The sequence below is a fragment of the Pongo pygmaeus genome, chromosome 7, assembly GCF_028885625.2.
Source record: "Pongo pygmaeus isolate AG05252 chromosome 7, NHGRI_mPonPyg2-v2.0_pri, whole genome shotgun sequence".
Taxonomy (NCBI): Eukaryota; Metazoa; Chordata; class Mammalia; order Primates; family Hominidae; genus Pongo; species Pongo pygmaeus.
Window position 1 is genome coordinate 30,812,762 of NC_072380.2, and position 21,549 is coordinate 30,834,310.

The window sequence follows — 21,549 nt, forward strand, 5'->3', positions numbered from 1 at the left end:
AGAACTGCTTGAACCCAGGAGGCTGCAGTGACCTGAGATCGCATCACTGCACTCCAGCCTGGTGACAAAGCGAGACTCTGTCTCAAAATAAAAAAAAAAAAAGTATTCAGTAACACTGGATGACTAATGAAAATCATGGAAAAATTTAACTAGCTGGTAAAACCTAATAGAAATAAAGTGTTAAAGACCTAAATGATTTCTAGGCTTTTCTTCCAACTCAATCATTAATCTGCTAAATGTTTCTTTTATACCTTTGATCTTTATTTTCATATGAGAACTCCCTTTTCACCCCCATAAGCACAGGCAACTGATTCTCCAATGTGAAATATCCTTAGAAAATAAACCAATTTCCTGTGTACCAATTAAGGCTCACAGTAACAAATTTTATAAGACGAAAAGGCTATAATTTTATTTTCAAATTTTTGGAAGTTTTTCAGAAAAAAATAAAATGACAAGAACACATACAAATATTGAAATTATTCACTGAACTATAAACACTTAGCAGAGGAAGGGACTTTTGAAGTATTTGAATCCACCTCCTTCTGAAAGCAGGAATCACTTCTAAATGTCTCTCATATCTTTTCTCAAGGCAGGAATCACTTCTAAATGTCTCCCATATCTTTTTTCAAGGTGGGTTTTTCCAGGAGGTTCCCAGCCTCCTCAAATCTTTCCCAAGTTTGATGCACTTCATCTCATAAAAATAATACATACTTTTTTTTTTTTGAGACAGGGTCTTGCTCTGTTGTCCAAGATTGAGTGCAGTGGCATGATCAGGACTCACTGTAGCCTCACTTCACCCAAGCTCAAGTGATCCTCTCACCTCAGCCTCCCAAGTAGCTGAGATTACAGGTGCACACCACCACACTCAGGTAATTTTTTTTACTTTCTGTAGAGATGCGGTCTTGCTATGCTGCGCATGCTGGCCTCAAACTCGTGGGCTCAAGTGATCCTCCTGCCTTGGCCTCCCAAAGTGCTAGAATTACAGGCCTGAGCCACCATGCCTGGCCACATACCATTTTAATCATTAAAAAAGAAAATAAGGCAGGCCGGCTTCTCACATTACATGCTTTTAGAAAAAGGTCACATCCTTGAGGCAGCTTTGTTATATGCAGAGCAAAGTACTGGCTTCAAAAAATATATAAAGGTTCTGTGCACTGGCATTGTTTACATGTGAAGAATTGCCATCAACTTCTATGAAAATTAGCAGGCCGGCGCAGTGGCTCACGCCTGTAATCTCACCACCTCAGGAGGCCGAGGTGGGCGGATCACCTGAGGTATGGAGTTCAAGACCAGCCTGACCAACATGGAGAAATCCCATCTCTACTAAAAATACAAAATTAGTCAGGTGTGGTGGTGCGTGCCTATAATCCCAGCTATTCGGGAGGCTGAGGCAGGAGAATCGCTTGAACCCGGGAGGCAGAGGTTGTGGTGAGCCGAGATAGCACCACTGCACTCCAGCCTGGGCAATGAGAGCAAAACTCTGTCTCAAAAAAAAAAAAAAAAAATTAGCAAGTTCTATTCATTCAAGTACATTAAGTTAATTTTACTTCACAAAGTTTTATATTTGGGATGAGGCTAAAACAGAAAAAAAAAAAAAAACTAGCACAGAGCTGTTAATAAAAAAAAACTTGAAAATATTTATTGTGAGACGTGATCAAATGAAAATCAATCCTGGATAACACTACAAATTTCTAACTCCATAAATAAGTTCTATTATGTACTAAAAATTTCTACTATCAGAAGATCCTGATTAAAATAAAGAAATACATAAAACTGAAACAGTAAGTCAACGTGATTATTTGTTTCATTTCAGAAGATCTATGGGCCCCACTGCCAGCCACACGCATCTCCGGGTTCTCAACGAAGTGTGACCAGCTCTTCTGAAGAGGTAGGGTGAATGGCGACTGTGTTGTCAAAGTCTGCCTTCGTTGCTCCCATCTTCACCGCAACAGCAAAACCCTGCAGCATTTCATCACACCCAAGTCCCTGCATATGGATCCCAACCACCTGGGAAAAAAAGAGAAACATTTTCTTTTCTTTCTTCTTCTTTCTTTTTCTTTTTTTTTTTTTTTGAGATGGAGTTTCACTCTTGTTGCCCAGGATGGAGTGCAATGGCATGATCTCGGCTCGCTGCAACCTCCGCCTCCCGGGTTCAAGTGATTCTCCTGCCTCAGCCTCCCGAGTAGCTGGGATTACAGGTGCGCACCACCATGCCTGGCTAAATTTGTATTTTTAGTAGAGATGGGGTTTCACCACGTTGGTCAGGCTAGTCTCAAACTCCTGACCTCAGGTGATCTGCCTGCCTCGGCTTCCCAGCGTGCTGGGATTACAGATATGAGCCACCACGCCTGGCATCATCCTTATTTTTTAAAAGGAGTGGAACCTCCTTCTAGATGAAATATTATGAAGAACCCCAAAATGCATGTAAGACAGATCAAAGTGGGCCTGTACAGTTGAATCAGAAGGCTCAACTGCTTGGTCTCCCTCCTTTCCACCCCTGCAAAATACTGCCATCCCTGTCCATTTTGCAAGGCACTATTTAGTTTGCTGGATTTTTCCTTACCTTTTCTTCCTTGTTAGCACAGACCATTTTCATCACACATTTTGTTTTCCTTTTGGTAACTGCGTGATACATCGGGGTAAAGCTGGTTGAATAAGTCTTCACATTTTCTTTTCCATATTTATGAATGGCTTCATCTACAATGCACATTAAAAAAAGCATCTATCAGAAAACTAAACAATTACACTGAACTATCAAAGAGGGAGATGACCAGAAATACATAACCTCAATCAAACCACGAGGAAATATCAAACCATGCCAAAATGAGAAGTATTCTACAAAATAAATGTCAGTATAATATAAGACAAAAGAAGGGCTGAGGAATTCTGCCTCTAGATGAAAAGAAAGGCCAGGCACAGTGGCTCATGCCTGTAATCCCTGCACTTTGAGAGGTGGAGGCAGGCGGATCGCTTGAGCCCAGGAGATTGAGACCAGCCTGGGCAACACAGTGAAACCCCGTCTCTACAAAAAATTAGCCAGGCATGGTGGTGGTGCAGGCCTGGTAGTCCCAGCTATTCGGGAGGCTGAGGCAGAAGAATTGCTTGAACCCAGAGGCAGAGGTTGCAGTGAGCAGAGATCGTGCCACTGCACGCCAGCCTGGGTGACAGTGGGAGAGCTTCTCTCAAAAAGAAAAAAAAAAAAAGAAAATGATACTCGGTTTATGTAAAGGCCAGTTCTTAGGAAAGATATACGCGTGTGGTGTGTGTGTAGAGTAAAAAAATGAAAAAGCAAAAATATTAAGGTTAGAGAGGAGTCCTTTGTACTATTTTCAGAGCTTTTCTTTAAATTTAAAATCAGTTCAAATAAAAAAGCTAAAAAAAAGATCAAAGAGATAGGGTGGTGTGAAGGAAAGATATTGTACACTCAAAGTAGTAATAGGGGAGAAAACTGGAACTGTGACAAGAGAGTAACCAAAAAGCAACGTAATCTGGGGCTGAGATAGGTTTCATCAGCTGACAGAGACCTAATTTAAAGTTGGGGGCAGGGGAAAGAGGAAGGAAACCACAAATGACCTTCAGTTTTTAAATACCTACCTTCCGTGAGTCCCACTGTCCCAATAGGGGGGTGGCTGAAGACCACAGTTGGGATGTTGTTATAATCTAATTTGGAATCTTCCTTATATTCAAAAAGTCGATGGGCAAGTTTTCGGCCAGCAGCTATTGCAACTATGGAGATATTTTAAAATCAGTGTTTATCTTACTGTCTATTTTAACATAGCTAAATTGTTCCACTATGCATTTATCCATCTAGCTTAATGCCCTAGTTCTGACAGTTTCACACCATTGTTCATTACACTATCTAGATAGTTTAATACAGCAAAGACATATCATGCCTCAGCGAACAACTCAAAATGATTGGCTTACGAGAATTCTATACATTCTATTACAGGTTGAGCATCCCTAATCCAGAAATTCAAAATCCAAAATGTTTGAGTACCATGATGCCACAAGTGGAAAATTCCACACCTGACCTCATGTGAAGGGTTGCAGTCAAAAACGCAGACAAAAGTACGCCTCATGCACACATTTAAAATATCGTATAAAATTACCTTCTGACGATGTGTATAAGGTGTATGTAAAACAAATGAATTCCGTGTTTTGACTTGGGTCGCATCTGCAAAATATCTCATTATATATATGCAAATATTCCAAAATCTGAAACTGAAAACACTTCTGGTCCCAAGCATTTCAGATAAGGGATGCTCAACCTGTCTGGCCCCACTCCCAAAAGACGCATTCACAAATTCTCACTTACCTGGCAGTTAATCTACTTAATGAAGATATTAGCTTTTTAATACAATATTTATGGAACAAACTATATTAGTTTTCAGCATCTTTAGTTCTATTTTATAACCCTAAAGTGCTGGGATTACAGGCGTGAGCTACTGCGCCTAGAATCTTTATTATTATTATTATTATTATTTTTTTTTTTTTTTAGACGGAGTCTTGCTCTTGTTGCCAGGCTGGAGAGCAGTGGCGCCTTCTCGGCTCGCTGCAACCTCTGCCTCCTGGGTTGAAGCAATTCTCCTGCCTCAGCCTCCCAAGTAGCTGGGACTACAGGCGTGCGCCACCACGCCCAGCTAATTTTTGTATTTTTAGCACAGATGGGGTTTCACCATGTTGGCCAGGAAGGTCTCGATCTCTTGACCTCGTGATCTGCCCACCTCGGCCTCACAAAGTGCTGAGATTACAGGCGTCAGTCACTGTGCCCAGCTGAATCTTTATTTTCTTAATACAGACAACATCTCACTATGTTGCCCAGCCTGGTCTCAAACTACTAGACTCAAGCGATCCCCCCACCTCAGCCTCCGAAAGTGCTAGGAGCCACCACACCCAGCCAAGAGCAAGAACTTTCTAAAGGAGCTAAAAGGGTTTGGGTGTGTGACTGGTGTAGGTTTTCATCCTGATATAAGGCCCTGGGACATGCTGGAATCGCTGATGAAGTTCTAGGTACAGATTGAAAGTAGATCAGGTGATCATTAATGGATAAAGACGGGACAGAGCTTGAAATGGTGCTTAGGAAGCGGATTGAGGTATGGGATGCGGGAGAGAAGGAAATCAGTCATGGTCGTATCAAGACCAGTCATACAAGAATGACAATCTAGGCCATGTGTGGTGGTTCATGCCTGTAATCCTAACATTCTGGGAGGCTGAGGCAGGCGGTCTGCTTAAGCCCAGGGGTTCAAGACAACATGGTAAAACCCTGTCTCTACAAAAAATGCACCTGTGATCCCAGCTACTTGGGAGTCTGTGGTGGGAGGATCACCTGAGCCCAGGAAGGTTGAAACTGCAGTGAGCCCATGATCATGCCACTGCACTCCAGCCTGGGTAACAGAGTGAGACCCTATCTCCAAAAAAAAAAAAAAAAAAAAATGCCAACCTAAATTACTTCTTCGAAATGCCACTTCCTTCTACTGCCACCAAGCACAAGTCTGCTCCTAAGAGAGTTCCGCAAAGGGTGATCATATTGTCTGCATGAAAACTTCAGTGTGTGCTAAGCATTTTAAGTCTTTTATTCAGATAATGTCAGGTATCCAACCAATATCTATTTCAACACATTGTATCATTTTGACAATATAAAGACACTCATCCTTTTAACTTTGCTTAAGCAGACTGCAGATTTGACAGTGAAGAGCCAGATGGATCAAGTAACACACAGACCCTCCCTCACCAAGAACGGAAGAGACCTTACCTGGAGTAAGAAGAGCTTTTCCACATACATCCCCAACTGCATAGATGCCTTTGACGTTGGTATTCTGGAATTCATCTACTAGGATATGACCCTTGTCATCGGTTTGAATCCCCTAAAATTACAAAGAGATATCATGTAAACACTTGGCCCACCTACTAAAAAAGGTAGATCAAACCTCTGGATCTCCCTCCTTCATTTCACATGGGAACTGCAGCCAGAATCTCCAAGAAACCATGAGACTCAGCTGCAACATGAAAGGCATTTAAAGCTGGCAAGTTTCAAGCTGGGTACAGTGGGCCCACACCTGTAATCCCAGAACTTTGAGAAGCTGAGGAGGGAGGATCCCTTAAGCCCAGGAATTTGAGATCAGCTTGGGCAACATAGTGAGACCCTGCCTCTGTTAAAAATTAGAAAAAAAAAAAGCTGGCAAGTTTCATTTCTTGCTTAACATAAAAGGTAGTATTTTATCCACTTCTGAGGTGTTTTAACAGGATTTGACATTGCAATGTACAATTCAACTGGCCAGGCAGACATGAAGAGGATCACTCAACTATCAGGTGTGCCACTTGGAATCCCTCTGGAGTCCAGCTTTTCAACTTGTCCCATGGAAGCACTGCTCCTGAGGCACACTGACTCAAGCAGTCACCAAAAGCCTATCTATGTTTATTTAGTTTTTTAGAAACAGGGTTTCGCTCTGTTACCCAGGCTGGAGTGCAGTGGTGTGATCATGGGTCACTGCAATCTTGACCTCCTGGGCTTAAGCAATCCTCCTGCTGCCTTAGCCTCCCGAGTAGCTAGGACTAGAGGCATGTGCCATCACACCTGGATAATTTTTTAACATTTATTTATTTATTTATTTATTTTTTGAGATGGAGTCTCGCTCTGTCGCCCAGGCTGGAGTGCGACGGCGCGATCTAGGCTCACTGCAAGCTCTGCCTCCCGGGTTCACGCCATTCTCCTGCCTCGGCCTCCCGAGTAGCTGGGACTACAGGTGCCCGCTGCCATGCCCAGCTAATATTTTTGTATTTTTAGTAGAGACAGGGTTTCACCGTGTTAGCCAGGATGGTCTCGATCTCCTGACCTCGTGATCCGCCTGCCTCGGCCTCCCAGAGTGTTGGGATTACAGGTGTGAGCCACCACGCCTAGCCTTTTTAACATTTTTTTATAGAATAGGTCTTGCTGTTTCCCAGGCTGACCTCAAACTTCTGGCCTCAAGTGATCCTCACGCCTAGGTCTCCCAAAGCACTGGGGTTACAGGTGTGAGCCACCACACCTGGCCAAAAGCACATTTCTATGAAGCTTACCATTTTTATCTTTAAAAATCCAAGCAACTTTTGCACTCTACTCTAAAATATACTGATGTTTTTTGCAGACTCCCAGAAGAAAAGTAAAAACAAAACAAAAACACATATTGATGTTTCCCTTCACCAAAAATCTTTTCCTATATGTAGTCAAATTTTTGCTTCAAGAAGACGCGTTATGCTTATCATGTGGCTTTGCAAATCCTAAGTATATGTGAGAAGCAGAGATATGGCAGAAGTAGGAAGTAAGTAGCCATAGAGCTTAGGAGTACAACTGGCCGGGCGCAGTGGTTCATGCCTGTAAATCCTAGCACTTCGGGAGGCCAAGGCGGGCGGATCACCTGAGGTCAGGAGTTTTAGACCAGCCTGGCCAATGTGGTGAAACCCTGTATCTACTAAAAATACAAAAAATTAGCCGGGCGTGGTGGTGCATGCCCACCTACTTGGGAAGTCCCAGCTACTTGGGAAGCTGAGGCAGGAGACTCACTTGAACCCAGGAGGTGGAGATTGCAGTAAGCTGAGATGGCGCCACTGACTCCAGCCTGGGCAACAGAACGAAACTCTGCCTCAAAAAAAAAAAAAAGAGTACAACCTTTGGTACAGACAGACCAAAATTCAAATCCTAGCTCTGCAACTTACCAGTTATGAGACCTTGTATAACCACCTGTTTATCAACAAATATTTAAGCTTCTATTACAAATGAGACTTTGACTTCATCACTGAGAATACAATGGTAAGACAGACATTCTCCCTACACCATAGAGTTTACAGCCCCGTAAATTATCTAGTATCTCTGTGCTCCTGGCTTCCTTATACCTTGCCGGTTGTTGGCAAGATTAAATTAGATTAGTAACATGTTGATAAGACCTAGCACATAGTAATCACTCAATTTGCATTATATAAATATATCTTAATGTCAAATGAGACTGAACCTTTTTTTTTGCCTCATTCTTCAAAAATTTAGCAAATATAGGCTGGGTGCAATGGCTCATGCCTGTAATCCCAGCACTTTGAGAAGCTGAGGTGGGAGGATTGCTTGAGCCCAGTTCAAAATTAGCCTGGGCAATACAGTGAGACCTTGTGTCTACAAAAAATTTTTCAAAAAATTAGCCAGGTGTGGTGGACCACACCTGTAGTTCCTGCTACTTGGGAGACTAAGGTAGAAGGATCACTTGAGCCCAGGAGTTTGACGCTGCAAGGCTGCAGCGAGCCATGGTGGCACCACTGTACTCTAGCCTAGGTGACAGAGCAAGACCCTGTACCCCCCCCCAAAAAAAAAAAAAGTTAGCAAATTTAGTTGAAAACTGGACCTATCAGTGCTTACATCTGTACAATGGCAAAATATCTCTTGAAAGGTGAAAAGCTGAATGACCAGTTTTTTGTTGTTGTTTTCTTTTGGGTTTTTTTTTTGTTTTTGTTTTTGTTTTTTTTTAAGTCGGAGTTTTGCTTTTGTTGCCAGGGCTGGAGTGCAATGGCGTGATCTCGGCTCACTGCAACCTCCGCCTCCTGGGTTCAAGCGATTCTCCTGCCTCAGCCTCCCAAGTAGCTGGGATTACAGGCATGCGTCACCATACCCGGCTAATTTTTGTATTATTAGTAGAGACGGCATTTCACCACATTGCCCAGGCTGGTCTCGAACTCCTGACCTCAGGTGATCTACCCGCCTCGGCCTCCCAAAGAGCTGGGATTACAGGTGTGAGCCACGGCGCCTGGCTGACTAGTTTTGTTAATATGAAAATAGGCAACTAATTTTACTAAATGTCACTGAACAAGATTACAAACAATCAAAACATCTCCCTGAATATTTTATAAGTTAACATGCAGAAAAATGACCTTTTTACAGAAACAAAAAAGGAATCCACATTACAACAGAAACTTAGTATTAGAATATAAATCAAAATGGTATACACTGCTCAAGCAGCTCTATCAAATATATACACCTCAGGCCTGGCGCAGTGGCTCACGCCTGTAATCCCAGCACTTTGGGAGGCTACGGTGGGCGGATCACCTGAGGTCAGGAGTTCGAGACCAGCCTGGCTAACATGGTGAAATCCTGTCTCTACTAAAAAAATACAAAAATTCGACGTGCGTGGTGGTGCACGCCTGGAATCCCAGCTACTCGGAAGGCTGAGGTAGGCGAATCGCTAGAACCCAGGAGGCAGAGGTTGCAGTGAGCTAGATCACAACACTGTACTCCAGCCTGGGCAACACGGCAAGACTCTGTCTCAAAAAAAAAAACAAAAAACCGGAACAAAATAAATATATGCACCTCAAACATAAATTATTCTATTATTACTAATAGAGTAGTATAGCATATCAGAAAAATCATCATCATTATCAACAGCAGGTGAACATTCATTGTGTTCATAATGTAAGCTAGGGTCTCACAGTTATAAATTACTTTGCATGCGCTTTTTCATTTACTCTTCTGTATAACCCAATGAGGCAAGAACTTTTTTCATTCCCATTGCGAATATGAACCACTTGAAGCAGAGAAATTAAGCTGCTTGCTCAAAGCCATGCAACTGTTATGTCATAAGAACTAAGGTTCAAATTCGGGTCAAACTCTGGGAACTACACCCCAAGCTCCCATTCTAGATTTTACTTCAACATTTAAAAGAACAAGTAAGAATGCCAACTGTCCACAAATACAGACAGCACGGGTAGAGGCAAGAGAGACAGCTTCACATCTGTTCCCATCCCTGTGTACAATGTACAAGACAGTTACCCACCCAGCAATCTGGATTACCTACTACAGATGCTAAGAGATCAGCATAGGACTTGAAAGAGACATTCACATAACGAAGACGAAGTCTGTAAGAGGGAGGCCAACAGGAAACTAGGTTAGAGGTGGCAGGCTGGCTGAGCATGGGGGCTCATGTTTATAATCCCAGCACTTTGGGAGGCCGAGGTGGAAGGATCACTTGAGGCCAGGAGTTCAAGAGCAGCCTGGGCAACATAGTAAGACTCCATCTCTACAAAAAACTTAAAAATTAGCCAGGTGTTGTGGCACACTCCTGTAGCTGCAGCTACTTGGGATGCTGAGGCAGAAGGATCAGTTGACCCCAGGAATTCAAGACTGCAGTGAGCTATGATCATGCCACTGTACACTAGCCTGGGTGACAAAGCAAGACCCTGTCTCAAAAAAAAAAAAAAAAAAAAGGAAAGAAAAGAAAAAGGCCAGATGTGGCGGCACATGCCCATAGTCCCAGCACTCTGGGAGGCTGAGATGGGCGAATCGCTTCAGCCGAGAGACCAGCCTGGGCAACATGGTGAAACTGCATCTCTAAAAAAATAAAAAAATAAAAAAATTAGCTGGGCATTGTGGCACACACATAGTCCCATCTACTCCAGAGGCTGAGGTGGGTGGATCACTTGAGCCCAGGAGGTTGAGACTGTGGTGAGCTATGATCACACCACTGAGCTCCAGCCTGGGTGACAGAGTAAGACCTTGTCTCAAAAACAAAAAGAAAAAAACAAAACCAGAAAAGAAAGGAAAAGGAAAGAAGAGAAAAGAAAACTTTTTTTTTTAATTTCAAAGGAAGAAGCAATGAAATTTGATCACAAACTGAATACATGGAAAAAAGAGAAAAGAATCCAATGGAATCCACCCGTTTTGGGTGTCTTGGGGGGAAAATAAAACCATAAGACTTGTAGTAGATTCACGAATGTTTTGGGCAGACCAGGCCAGCTTACCAGTTTGTTTAAACTCAGGCCCTTGGTATTTGGGTCCCGCCCAATGGCCCAGAGCAGGCAGTCAACATCTGGAATCATGGTCATGACGGGTAACGTACCAGGAACTGCAGTAACCATGCTGACTTCCAAGCCCGACGAGGTCTTTTTAACCTCCTTGACCTATTGGCAAATAAAATGTGTTACACATGTGTGGAGGCTGGGGGAGGACAGGGGAAGAAGGAAAGCAAATACAGAGGAAACTAGAATTTTTAACATTAAAGAAAATCCCTACTGAATCCCACATACAAACATAGACATAAACTTTTACCCAAAGGCCACCAACACTTGAACTCCCTTAAACCAAGCCTGTCCCCTGGGTTGACCCAAATCTTCCAGTCAGTGGCTGGAAATGTCAGCTCATGACACCATTGTAATGCCTCACTTCAAAAACAAAGTATTTTAAAGTGTACTTCTGGAAAACTGTAATAACATTTTAAGTGGTAAACCTAAGCATAGTACTTTGAAAGTGGGCCACGGCAGCATCACTGGGAAACTTTTCCAAACTGCACAATTAGTGCCTCTCCCTGGATATATATGTGTGTGTGTATATATATATATACACACACACATATATATATAAAAAATAAATATACATATATTTATATAAAAAAATATATTTATATATATAAAATATACGCATATTATATAAAAATACATTTATATATAAATATACATATATTATATATATATTTATATATAACATATATTTGTTATATATAATATACGTATATTATAAATAAAATATACATATAAAATATACATATATAAAATATATTTATATATAAAGTATACATACATAAATCTATTTATATAAATATATATTTACATATAAATAAAATATTTATTTATTTATTTTTCTTTAAGAGACAGGGTCTTGCTCTGTTGCCCAGGCTGCAGTGCAGTGGCGAGATCAGCCTCCTGGACTCAAGCTCTCCTCCGACTTTGGCCTCCTGGGTAGCTAGGACAACAGGCACGTGCTACCTCATCTGGCTAATTTTTAATTTTTCATAGAGATGGCATCTTGTTATGTTGCCCAGGCTGGTCTCTAACTCATGGCCTCAACTGATTCTCCTCCTGCCTTGGCCTTGCAAGTGCTGGGATTACAGGTGTGAGCCACTGTGCCCAGGATCCCTGTATATTCTTAATTGGAACGAAGGAAGGTAAGACTTGGGTTGGGAGAGTGGAGAAAATAAATAGTTTACTGAAGGTCCTAAGGTGGTTATGATGGTAGCCTCCTCCACCAGCCCAGCATTTTTACATTCACAATTTTATTTGATGTGGTCTATGCTGAAAAGGTCTATGTGGGGGAAGGGAAGATCATTTTTAAAAGGCTAATTCTCTAGGAAAATACTGCCTGAAATTCAAGTGATTGCTTGAGAAATAAAGCACTTTGTAATTCTTTCTAACTACAAAATTCAAAGGGTATGATTTAAAATTAGATTCTAGGCCGGGCATGGTGGCTCACACCTGTAATCCCAACACTTTGGGAGGCCGAGGCTAGAGGATCACTTGAGCTCAGGAGTTTGAGAATAGCCTGGGCAACATAGCGAGACTCCATCTCTACAAAATTTTTTTTTAATTAGCCAGGCATGGTGGCATGCACCTGTAGAAGCTACGTGGGAGGATTGCTTGAGCCCAGGAGTTGGAGACTGCAGTGAGCAATGATCGTGGAACTGCACTACAGCCTGGGCAACACAGCAAGACCTTGTGTCAAGAAAAATAATTTTAAAAATGAAAGAGGCCAGGCATGGTGGCTTATGCCTGTAATACCAGCACTTTGGGAGGCTGAGGTGGCAGATCACTTGAGACCAGGAGTTCAAGACCAGCCTGCCAACATGGTGAAACCCATCTCTACTAAAACAAAATACAAAAATTAGCTGGGCATGGTGGCGGGTGCCTATATTCCCAGCTGAGGCAGGAGGATCACTTGAACCTGGGAGGTGGAGGTTGCAGTGAGCTGTGACTGTGTCACTGCACTCCAGCCTGGGCGACAGAGCGAGACTGTCTCAAAAACAAAACAAAACAAACAAACCAAAAAACCCAAGAAAGATAGGCTGGGCACAGTAGCTCACGCCTGTAATCCCAGCACCCTGGGAGGCTGAGGTGAGTGGATCACTTGAGGTCAGGGTCAGGAGTTGGAGACCAGCCTGGCCAAAATGGTGAAACCCCGTCTCTACTAAAAATACAAAAATTAGCCAGGCATGGTGGTGCGTGACTGTAATCCCAGCTACTCAGGAGGCTGAGGCAGGAGAATCCCTTGAACCTAGGAGGCAGAGGTTGCAGTGAGCCGAGATGGCACCACTGCACTCCAGCCTGAGCAACAGAGCGAAATTCTATCTCAAAAAAAAAAAAAAAAGATAAAAATTAGATTCCATAATATTTCCTAAAAAATAAATATAAATCTAAAAATATTAACGATGTATAATAAGACACCTGAGCACAAAAATCAGTTTTAAAATCCAAATTTAAAAAATCAGGGGCCGGGTGTGGTGGGTCACGCCTGTAATCCTTACACTTTGGGAGTCCAAGGTGGGCAGATCGTCTCAGCTCAGGAGTTCAAGACCAGCCTGGCCAACATGGCAAAACCCTATCTCTACAAAAAATACAAAAAAATTAGCCAGGTGTGGCGGCATGTGCCTGTAGTCCCAGCTACTTGGTGGGGGCAGAGGTGGAAGGATTGCTTGAGCTCAGGAGGTTGAGGCTGCAGTGAGCTGAGATTGCACCAATGCACTCCAGCCTGGGTGACAAAGTGAGACACTGTCTCAAAAAGAAAAAAAAAAAAATCAAAGTTCATCTGAATTCAACTGCCAGATTTCTAATATTTTACCCTTGACTTCAATGCTGTAATGTAAAATACAGGTTTTTTTTTTTTGAGATGGAGTCTCGCTCTTGTTGCCCAGGCTGGAATGCAATGGCACAATCTCAGCTCACCGCAACCTCCACCTCCTGAGTTCAAGCGATGCTCCTGCCCCGAGTAGCTGGAATTGCAGGCATGCGCCACCACGCCCAGCTAATTTTGTATTTTTAGTAGAGATGGGGTTTCTCCATGTTGGTCAGGCTGGTCTCGAACTCCCAACCTCAGGTGATCCGCCTACCTCGACCTCCCAAAGTGCTGGGATTACAGGTGTGAGCCACCGCACCCAGCCGTTTTTTTTTTTTTTTGAGACCGAATCTCACTCTTGTCGCCCAGGCTGGAGTGCAGTGGCACAATCTCGGCTCACTGCAACCTCCGCCTTCTGGGTTCAAGCAATTCTCCTGCCTCAGCCTCCAGAGTAGCTGGGATTCCAGGTGCACACCACCACGCCCGGCTAATTTTTGTATTTTTAGTAGAGACAGGGTTTCACCATGTTGGCCAGGCTGTTCTCAAAGTCCTGACTTCGAGTGTTCCGCCCACCTCAGCCTCCCAAAGTGCTGGGATTACAAGCGTGAGCCGCCGCGCCTGGCCAAAATACAGCTTCTTAGGAGGAAGGAAATAATCGGGAGAACTCTAGAGATGGAATATATGGACCAGGGTAGACACAGTGTTTGTGTTTTAAACTAACTGGGCGAAGCCACAAGCAGAAAGTGTGATTGACTAGGGGCCGTGTGCAAGCCTGGGCTCGGCACCGTACCTGGGAGAACTTCAGCACCTCCACGCCAGCATTCTCCAGCTCCTCCGTGCAGTTGGTGCTGATCATTGAATCAAAATTTCTAAGTACCTGCATATCAACATAGGGATGGGTAATGCGAGAGGAAGAAAACTTGAGCAAAGACACACTACAAACTTGGGAGGGAAACTTCAGCATTATCTCTCCCCTAATTATTTCCTCCTTATTTATGGCCATATTGGGAGTGGAGTATTAATAAATTCCCTATTTTCCTACATCACCACCACCATCTGCAATACATATGACTTCACCAACTCCTGTCTTACAGTTAAATGGACAGTCATTGTCCATTGTCTTCTCCTTGCAAAGCTTGCTTCTCTTTTCCTTAAGTCCAGGGAACAGAAATTCTCTTTCCACTTTTCATATCTCAAGGTCTGCTTTCCATCTGATATGATTGAAAGGAAGGTTCACTAGCAAAATCTTGTCTATCCATAAATCTCAACAGTTTGGCCTTGGAGATAAATCTGTGACCATCCACATGTGGAGTTCAGGTGGGAGGTCATGAGTTATTCACAGAGTAGTTCTTTTTTTTTTTTTTGAGAGGGAGTCTTGCTCTACCACCCAGGCTGGAGTGCAGTGGTACCATCTCAGCACACTGCAACCTCCGCCTCTCGGATTCAAGCAATTCTCCCGCCTCATCCTCCCGAGGAGCTGGGATTACAGGTGCCCACCACCATGCCTGGCTAATTTTTCTATTTTTAGTAGAGACAGGGTTTCGCCATGTTGGCCAGGCTGGCCTCGAACTCCTGACCTCAGGTGATCCGCCCACCTCAGCCTCCCAAAGTGCTGGGATTATAGGTGTGAGCCACCATGCCCGGCCACAGAGTAGCTCTAAAATGGAGTTAACACTGGGAAAAAGAGGGAGAATGAACTTGGTGCATTTGGGATGGGAGAGGGTAGGAAGCCCAAGTAGATGTGGCTCTCTGCAAAGTAGCCAATTTTACAGATGCAAGAATTACCCCATTTTTTGACAGACTGCTGCAGTTTATTTACTTATCTATATATAAATTCAAGCTAGGAACTCCTCTACCTTTCCCCATCCTTCTAATTTGCTGGATATATTGTAGCAAAATAATACTTACCTATGAAAAAATATTATTCAGGACCTCAATCTCCTGGAGCTAAGTATATAACCAGTTTCAAAGCCACAGAGAAAGTTCCTTAAAGTACATACTGCCTAGGATTCTCAGAATCCCTGTCTCCCTCCATCTGCTCACATAAGAATTAGAATCATAGCATCTTGGTAGCCAGAGATCTGATAAAATCTGTCCCTGCAGAACTAGGCCCCAAAGGCATTATGTGGCTTGCCTAAGTCACAAGTTTGTTAGGGACAGTCAGCTGCCCAGGCTAGGGTGCAGTGGCACAATCTTTGCTCACTGTAGCCTTGACCTCCTGGATTCAAGTGATTCTCCTCCCTCAGCCTCCCAAGTAGCTGCAACTACAGGCATATACCACTACACCTTGCTAATTTTTTAATTTTTTGTAGTAGAGATGGGGGTCTCACTATGTTGCCCAGGTTGGTCTTGAACTCCTCCCTGCTACTTGGGAGGCTGAGGCAGGAGGATAGCTTGAGGCCAGGAGTTCGAGACCAGCCTGGGCAACATAGTAAGATCTCATCTCTAAAAATATATAAAAAGTAGTCAGGTGGCACATGCCTGTAATCCCAAGCACTTTGGGAGGCCGAGGTGGGCGGATCACTTGAGCTCAGGAGTTTGAGACCAGCCTGGGCAACATGGTGAAACCTCACTGGGTGTGGTGGCATGCTCCTGTAGTCCTAGCTATTTGGGAGGCTGGGGTGGGAAGATCGCTTGAGCCCAGAAGGTTGAGGCTGCAATGAGCCATGATGTGCCACTGCACTCCAGCCTGGGCAACACAGTGAGATCCTGTCTCAAAAAAAAAAAAAAAAAAAAAAATTAGTCAGGGCATGGTGGCCCACACCTGTAGCCTCAGCTACTCGGAAGGCTGAGGCAGGAAAATCCTATGAGCTCAGAAGGCTGCAGTGAGCTATGATCATGCCACTGTACTGCAGACTGGGTGACATAGCAAGACTCTGTCTCTTAAAAAAAAAAAAAAAGTTCAAGTGTATGATCTACAAGATTCCCTTTAATGCAAGCTCGTTCGACCTGCAGCCTCCAGGCCATGTGAGGACCAGGATGACTTTGAATGTGGCCCACCACAAATTTGTACACTTTCTTAAAATGCTATGAGATTTTTTTGCAGTTTTTTTTTTTTTTTTGAGACAGAGTCTTGCTCTGTTGCCCAGGCTGGAGTGCAGTGGTGCAATCTTGGCTCACTGCAACCTCTGCCTCTCGGGTTCAGGCGATTCTTATGCCTCAGCCTCCCGTGTAGCTGTGATTATAGTTGCCTGCCACCATGCCTGGATAATTTTTGGATTTTTAGCAGAGATGGGGTTTCACCATGTTGGCCAGGCTGGTCTCCAACTCCTGACCTCAAGTGATCCGCCCGCCTCAGCCTCCCAAAGTGCTGGGAATTAGAGGCGTGAGCCACTGTGCCCAGTTTGCAATTTATTTTTGTATTGGCTCATCAGCTATTGTTTGTGTTAGTGTATTTTATATGCAGCCCAAGACAATTCTGCTTCTTCCGGTGTGGCTCAGGGAGGCTAAAAGATTGGACCCCCCTGCTTTAATGCAAGGAATTTAGTAAATTGTTTGGAATGAGTGGCAACAATCTAATATTACTTGATCATATAAAATTGATTTCCAGAAATTAATAAATTAACCTGGCCGGGCTCGGTGGCTCACACCTGTAATCCCAGCACTTTCAGAGGTCGAGGTGGGTGGATCACCTGAGGTAGGGAGTTCGAGACCAGCCTGGCCAACGTGGTGAAACCCCATCTCTACTAAAAATACAAAAATTAGCTGAGCGTGGTGGTGGACACCTGTAATCCCAGCTACTCGGGAGGCTGAGGCACGAGAATCGCTTGAGCCCAGGAGGCGGAGGTTGCAGTGAGCCGAGATGGTGCCACTGCACTCCAGCCTGGACAAAAGAGTGAGACTCTGTCTCAAAAAATAAAAATAAAAATAAAAAAATAAATTAACCTAACAGTCTGTTTAATTTAGCTAACAGTTATGTTTAGGCCCCCATGTCTCCCTATGAGGGCATCTCATGACTATCTACCACTTAGTGATGAAATTACCAGCCAATTTGACCAACTCAAAATTATCATCATCAACCAGCAACTGGGAGGGATATAGGCCAAATTCAGGTAACTTGGATACAGCACCATATGAAACCAACCAACTGACCCCCACACCTGCTTTGCACCCTAGTATTTAATGACAACATAAGAAAAAATTCTTCATTTTTTAAATTAACATCAAGAAAAGGGAAGAGGAAAAGGTGGAATTTACCTTATCATGCCGTATCATCAGTGATGTCTTAGAACCCAGGGCTGAGAGGATCCCTGCCATCTCCACAGCAATGTAACCTGCACCAACAATGATGCTGCGGCTGAGATGCAAGCAGAGGGTTAGTATTTTTAAATAAACTAATTTTGGAATAATTTTACATTTACAGAAAAGTTGCAGAGATAGTACAGAGATTTCCCTTATTATACCCCTTGATCAGTTTTCCCTAATGTTAACATTTTACTTAACTAGGGTACCTTTGTCAAAATAAGAAATTGACATTGGTACATTACTAATGACTAAACCCTAAACTGCAGATTTTCACCACTTTTTCCCTTTTTTTTGGGACAGGGTCTCTGTCACCCAGGCTGGAGTGTAGCAGTGTGAACACGGCTCACTGCAGCCTCAACCTCCAGCACTCAAGCAATCCTCCAGCCTCAGCCTCCTGAGTAGCTGGGACTACGGACATTCATCTCCACACCCAGCTAATTTTTATATATTTTTTTTGTAGAGACAGAGTCTCACCATGTTGCCCAGGCTAGTCTCAGCTCCTGGGCTCAAGCAATGCTCTTGCCTTGACCTCCCAAAGTGCCGGCCATTACAGGTGTAAGCTACCTTGCCTAGCCCAGTTTTTCTATTAATCTGTTTTTTTCTGTTCCAAGATCCAATCCTGGATACCATTGCAACTTTAAGTAGAAAATATTCCTTTGAGCCTGGGCAATATAGTGAGACACCATCTCTACAAAAATATAAAAGTAAGGCCAGGCATGGTGGCTCATGCCCGTAATCCTAGCACTTTGGGAGGCTGAGGTGGGCGGATCACCTGGGTCAGGAGTTGGAGACCAGCCTGGCCAACATGGTGAAACCCCGTCTCTACTAAAAATACAAAAAGTTAGCCAGGTGCAGTGGTGTTATGGTATGAGGCTACCACTTCTCCTGTTGGCCTTCTCAGTTTCTCCCCAACCTCCACTTTTCCCTAGTTTATAAGACAGGAGAAAAAGGGAGAAAGCAGAAAGTTGGAAAGAAACAGAAGTAAGATAAATAGCTAGACGACCTTGGCACCACCTGGCCCTGGTGGCTAAAATAATAATAATATTAACCCCTGACCAAAACTACTGGTGTTATCTGTAAATTCCAGACATTGTATGAGAAAGCACTGTAAAACTTTTTGTTCTGTTAGCTGATGTATGTAGCCCCCAGTCACGTTCCTCATGCTTACTTCATCTATTATGACTTTTTCACGTAGACCCCTTAGAGTTGTAAGCCCTTAAAAGGGCTAGGAGTTTCTTTTTCGGAGAGCTCGGCTCTTAAGACACGAGTCTGCCAATGCTCCCGGCCGAATAAAAAACCTCTTCCTTCTTTAATCTGGTGTCTGAGGAGTTTTGTCTGTGACTCATCCTGCTACATTTCTTGGTTCCCTGACCGGGAAGCGAGGTAATTGACGGACAGTCGAGGTAGCTCCTTAGGCGGCTTAGGCCTGCCCTGTGGAGCATCCCTGCGGGGGACTCCGGCCAGCTTGAGCGACGTGGATTCTGAGAGCGCTCCCGGGTAGGCAATTGCCCCAGTGGAACGCCTCGTCAGAGCAGTGCGTGGCAGGCCCCCGTGGAAGATCAATGCAGTGGCTGAACACTGGGAAGGAACAGGCACTTGGAGTCCGGACATTTGAAACTTGGTAAGACTGGTCTTCGGAACTTGCCCACTCCATTTGAGTGGAAGCGTGGCCTGATCACCCACGGCGTGCCTGTACTGGCACTTTGGTTTTTGTTTTTGACTTGACTTGAATTGCTTGATACTTTGGTTTTGGTTTGACATGGCTTGGATTTCTGGATACTCTGATTTTGGTTTTGATTCTGGTTTGGTGAAAACGGAAAAAGTGTGTGTGTGCCCTTTTTACCCATTCTTTGCTTTGTGGTGTGCGTGTGGTGTGAGCTTGGTGTTTTGTCTTGAGGAAACATGGGTCAGACACAAAATAAGCCTACTCCTCTAGGAACTATGTTGAAAAATTTTAGGAAGAGATTTAATGGAGACTATAGGGTTACTATGACACCAGGGAAACTTAGAACTTTGTGTGAAATAGATTGGCCAACATTAGAAGTGGGTTGGCCATCAGAAGGAAGCATGGACAGGTCCCTTGTTTCTAAGGTATGGCACAAGGCAACTGGTAAGTCAGGACACTCAGACCAGTTTCCATACATAGACACTTGGTTACAGCTGGTGCTAGACCCCCCCCCCACAGTGGCTAAGAGGGCAGGCAGCAGCAGTGCTAGTAGCAAAGGGACAGACAGTCAAGGAAGGATCCCCCTCCACCCACCGAGGGAAATCAACTCCTGAAGTTCTGTTCGACTCAACATCAGAAGATCCATTGCAGGAGATGGCACCAGTGATCCCAGTGGTGCCCTCCCCTTACCAGGGAGAGAGGCTCCCCACTTTTGAGTCCACAGTACTTGTGCCTCCACAAGACAAACATATCCCTAGGCCACCCAGAGTAGACAAGAGAGGAGGTGAAGCCTCGGGAGAAACCCCTCCCTTGGCAGCTCGTTTAAGACCCAAAACGGGGATACAAATGCCCCTGAGAGAGCAGCGGTATACTGGAATAGATGAGGATGGGCACATGGTGGAGAGGCGTGTTTTTGTGTACCAGCCCTTCACCTCTGCTGACCTTCTCAACTGGAAAAACAATACCCCGTCCTATACTGAAAAACCACAAGCTCTAATTGATTTACTCCAAACTATTATCCAGACCCATAACCCCACTTGGGCTGATTGCCACCAGTTGCTCATGTTCCTCTTTAACACAGATGAAAGGCGGAGAGTGCTCCAAGCAGCAACTAAGTGGCTAGAGGAACATGCACCGGCTGATTACCAAAACCCCCAAGAGTATGTAAGGACCCAGTTACCGGGAACCGACCCCCAGTGGGACCCAAATGAAAGAGAGGATATGCAAAGGCTAAACCGATACAGGGAAGCTCTCTTAGAAGGATTAAAGAGGGGAGCCCAGAAGGCCACAAACGTTAACAAGGTCTCTGAGGTCATTCAGGGAAAAGAAGAAAGTCCAGCACAATTCTACAAGAGACTGTGTGAGGCCTATTGTATGTATATTCCCTTTGATCCCAATAGCCCTGAAAATCAACGCATGATTAACATGGCTTTAGTTAGTCAAAGCGCAGAAGACATTAGAAGAAAACTGCAGAAACAGGCTGGGTTTGCAGGGATGAACACATCACAGTTATTAGAAATAGCTAACCAGGTGTTTGTAAACAAGGATGCAGTAAGCCGTAAGGAAAACCGCAGAGAGAATGAACGTCAGGCCTGGCGAAACGCTGACCTGTTAGCTGCAGCAATTAGAGGGGTCCCCACAAAGAGGCAAGGGAAGGGGGGCCCCGGGAAAGAAACTCAGCCTGGCTGTCAGAGCTTGCAGTGTAATCAGTGTGCTTATTGTAAAGAAACAGGACAGTGGAAGAACAAATGCCCTCAGCTAAAAGGAAAACAAGGTGACTCGGAGCAGGAGGCTCCAGACAAGGAGGCCCTGCTCAACCTGGCAGAAGGGTTATTGGACTGAGGGGGACCGGGCTCAAGGACCCCCAAAGAGCCTATGGTCAGGATGACAGTTGGGGGTAAAGACATTGATTTTCTTGTAGATACCGGTGCTGAACATTCGGTAGTAACCGCCCCAGTCGCCCCCTTATCCAAAAAGACTATTGACATCATTGGAGCCACGGGAGTTTCAGCAAAACAAGCTTTCTGCT

The 21,549-nt window shown here is 44.2% G+C and overlaps 1 protein-coding gene across 1 annotated transcript in view; it reads right to left on the reverse strand.

Moving 5' to 3' along the window:
- Positions 1 to 382: 382 nt before the first annotated feature.
- Positions 383 to 21,549, reverse strand: part of GSR (glutathione-disulfide reductase) — a 58,826-nt gene continuing 37,659 nt past the window's right edge. Inside the window, exons 7-13 of the mRNA XM_054497928.2 lie at positions 17,807 to 17,906; positions 14,400 to 14,486; positions 10,750 to 10,908; positions 5,753 to 5,864; positions 3,595 to 3,726; positions 2,564 to 2,697; positions 383 to 2,007 (exon numbers count right to left, since the gene is read on the reverse strand). Coding sequence (XP_054353903.1) covers positions 1,858 to 2,007; positions 2,564 to 2,697; positions 3,595 to 3,726; positions 5,753 to 5,864; positions 10,750 to 10,908; positions 14,400 to 14,486; positions 17,807 to 17,906 — 874 coding nt within the window. The 3' untranslated portion in view covers positions 383 to 1,857. The remainder of the gene's footprint in view (positions 2,008 to 2,563; positions 2,698 to 3,594; positions 3,727 to 5,752; positions 5,865 to 10,749; positions 10,909 to 14,399; positions 14,487 to 17,806; positions 17,907 to 21,549) is intronic.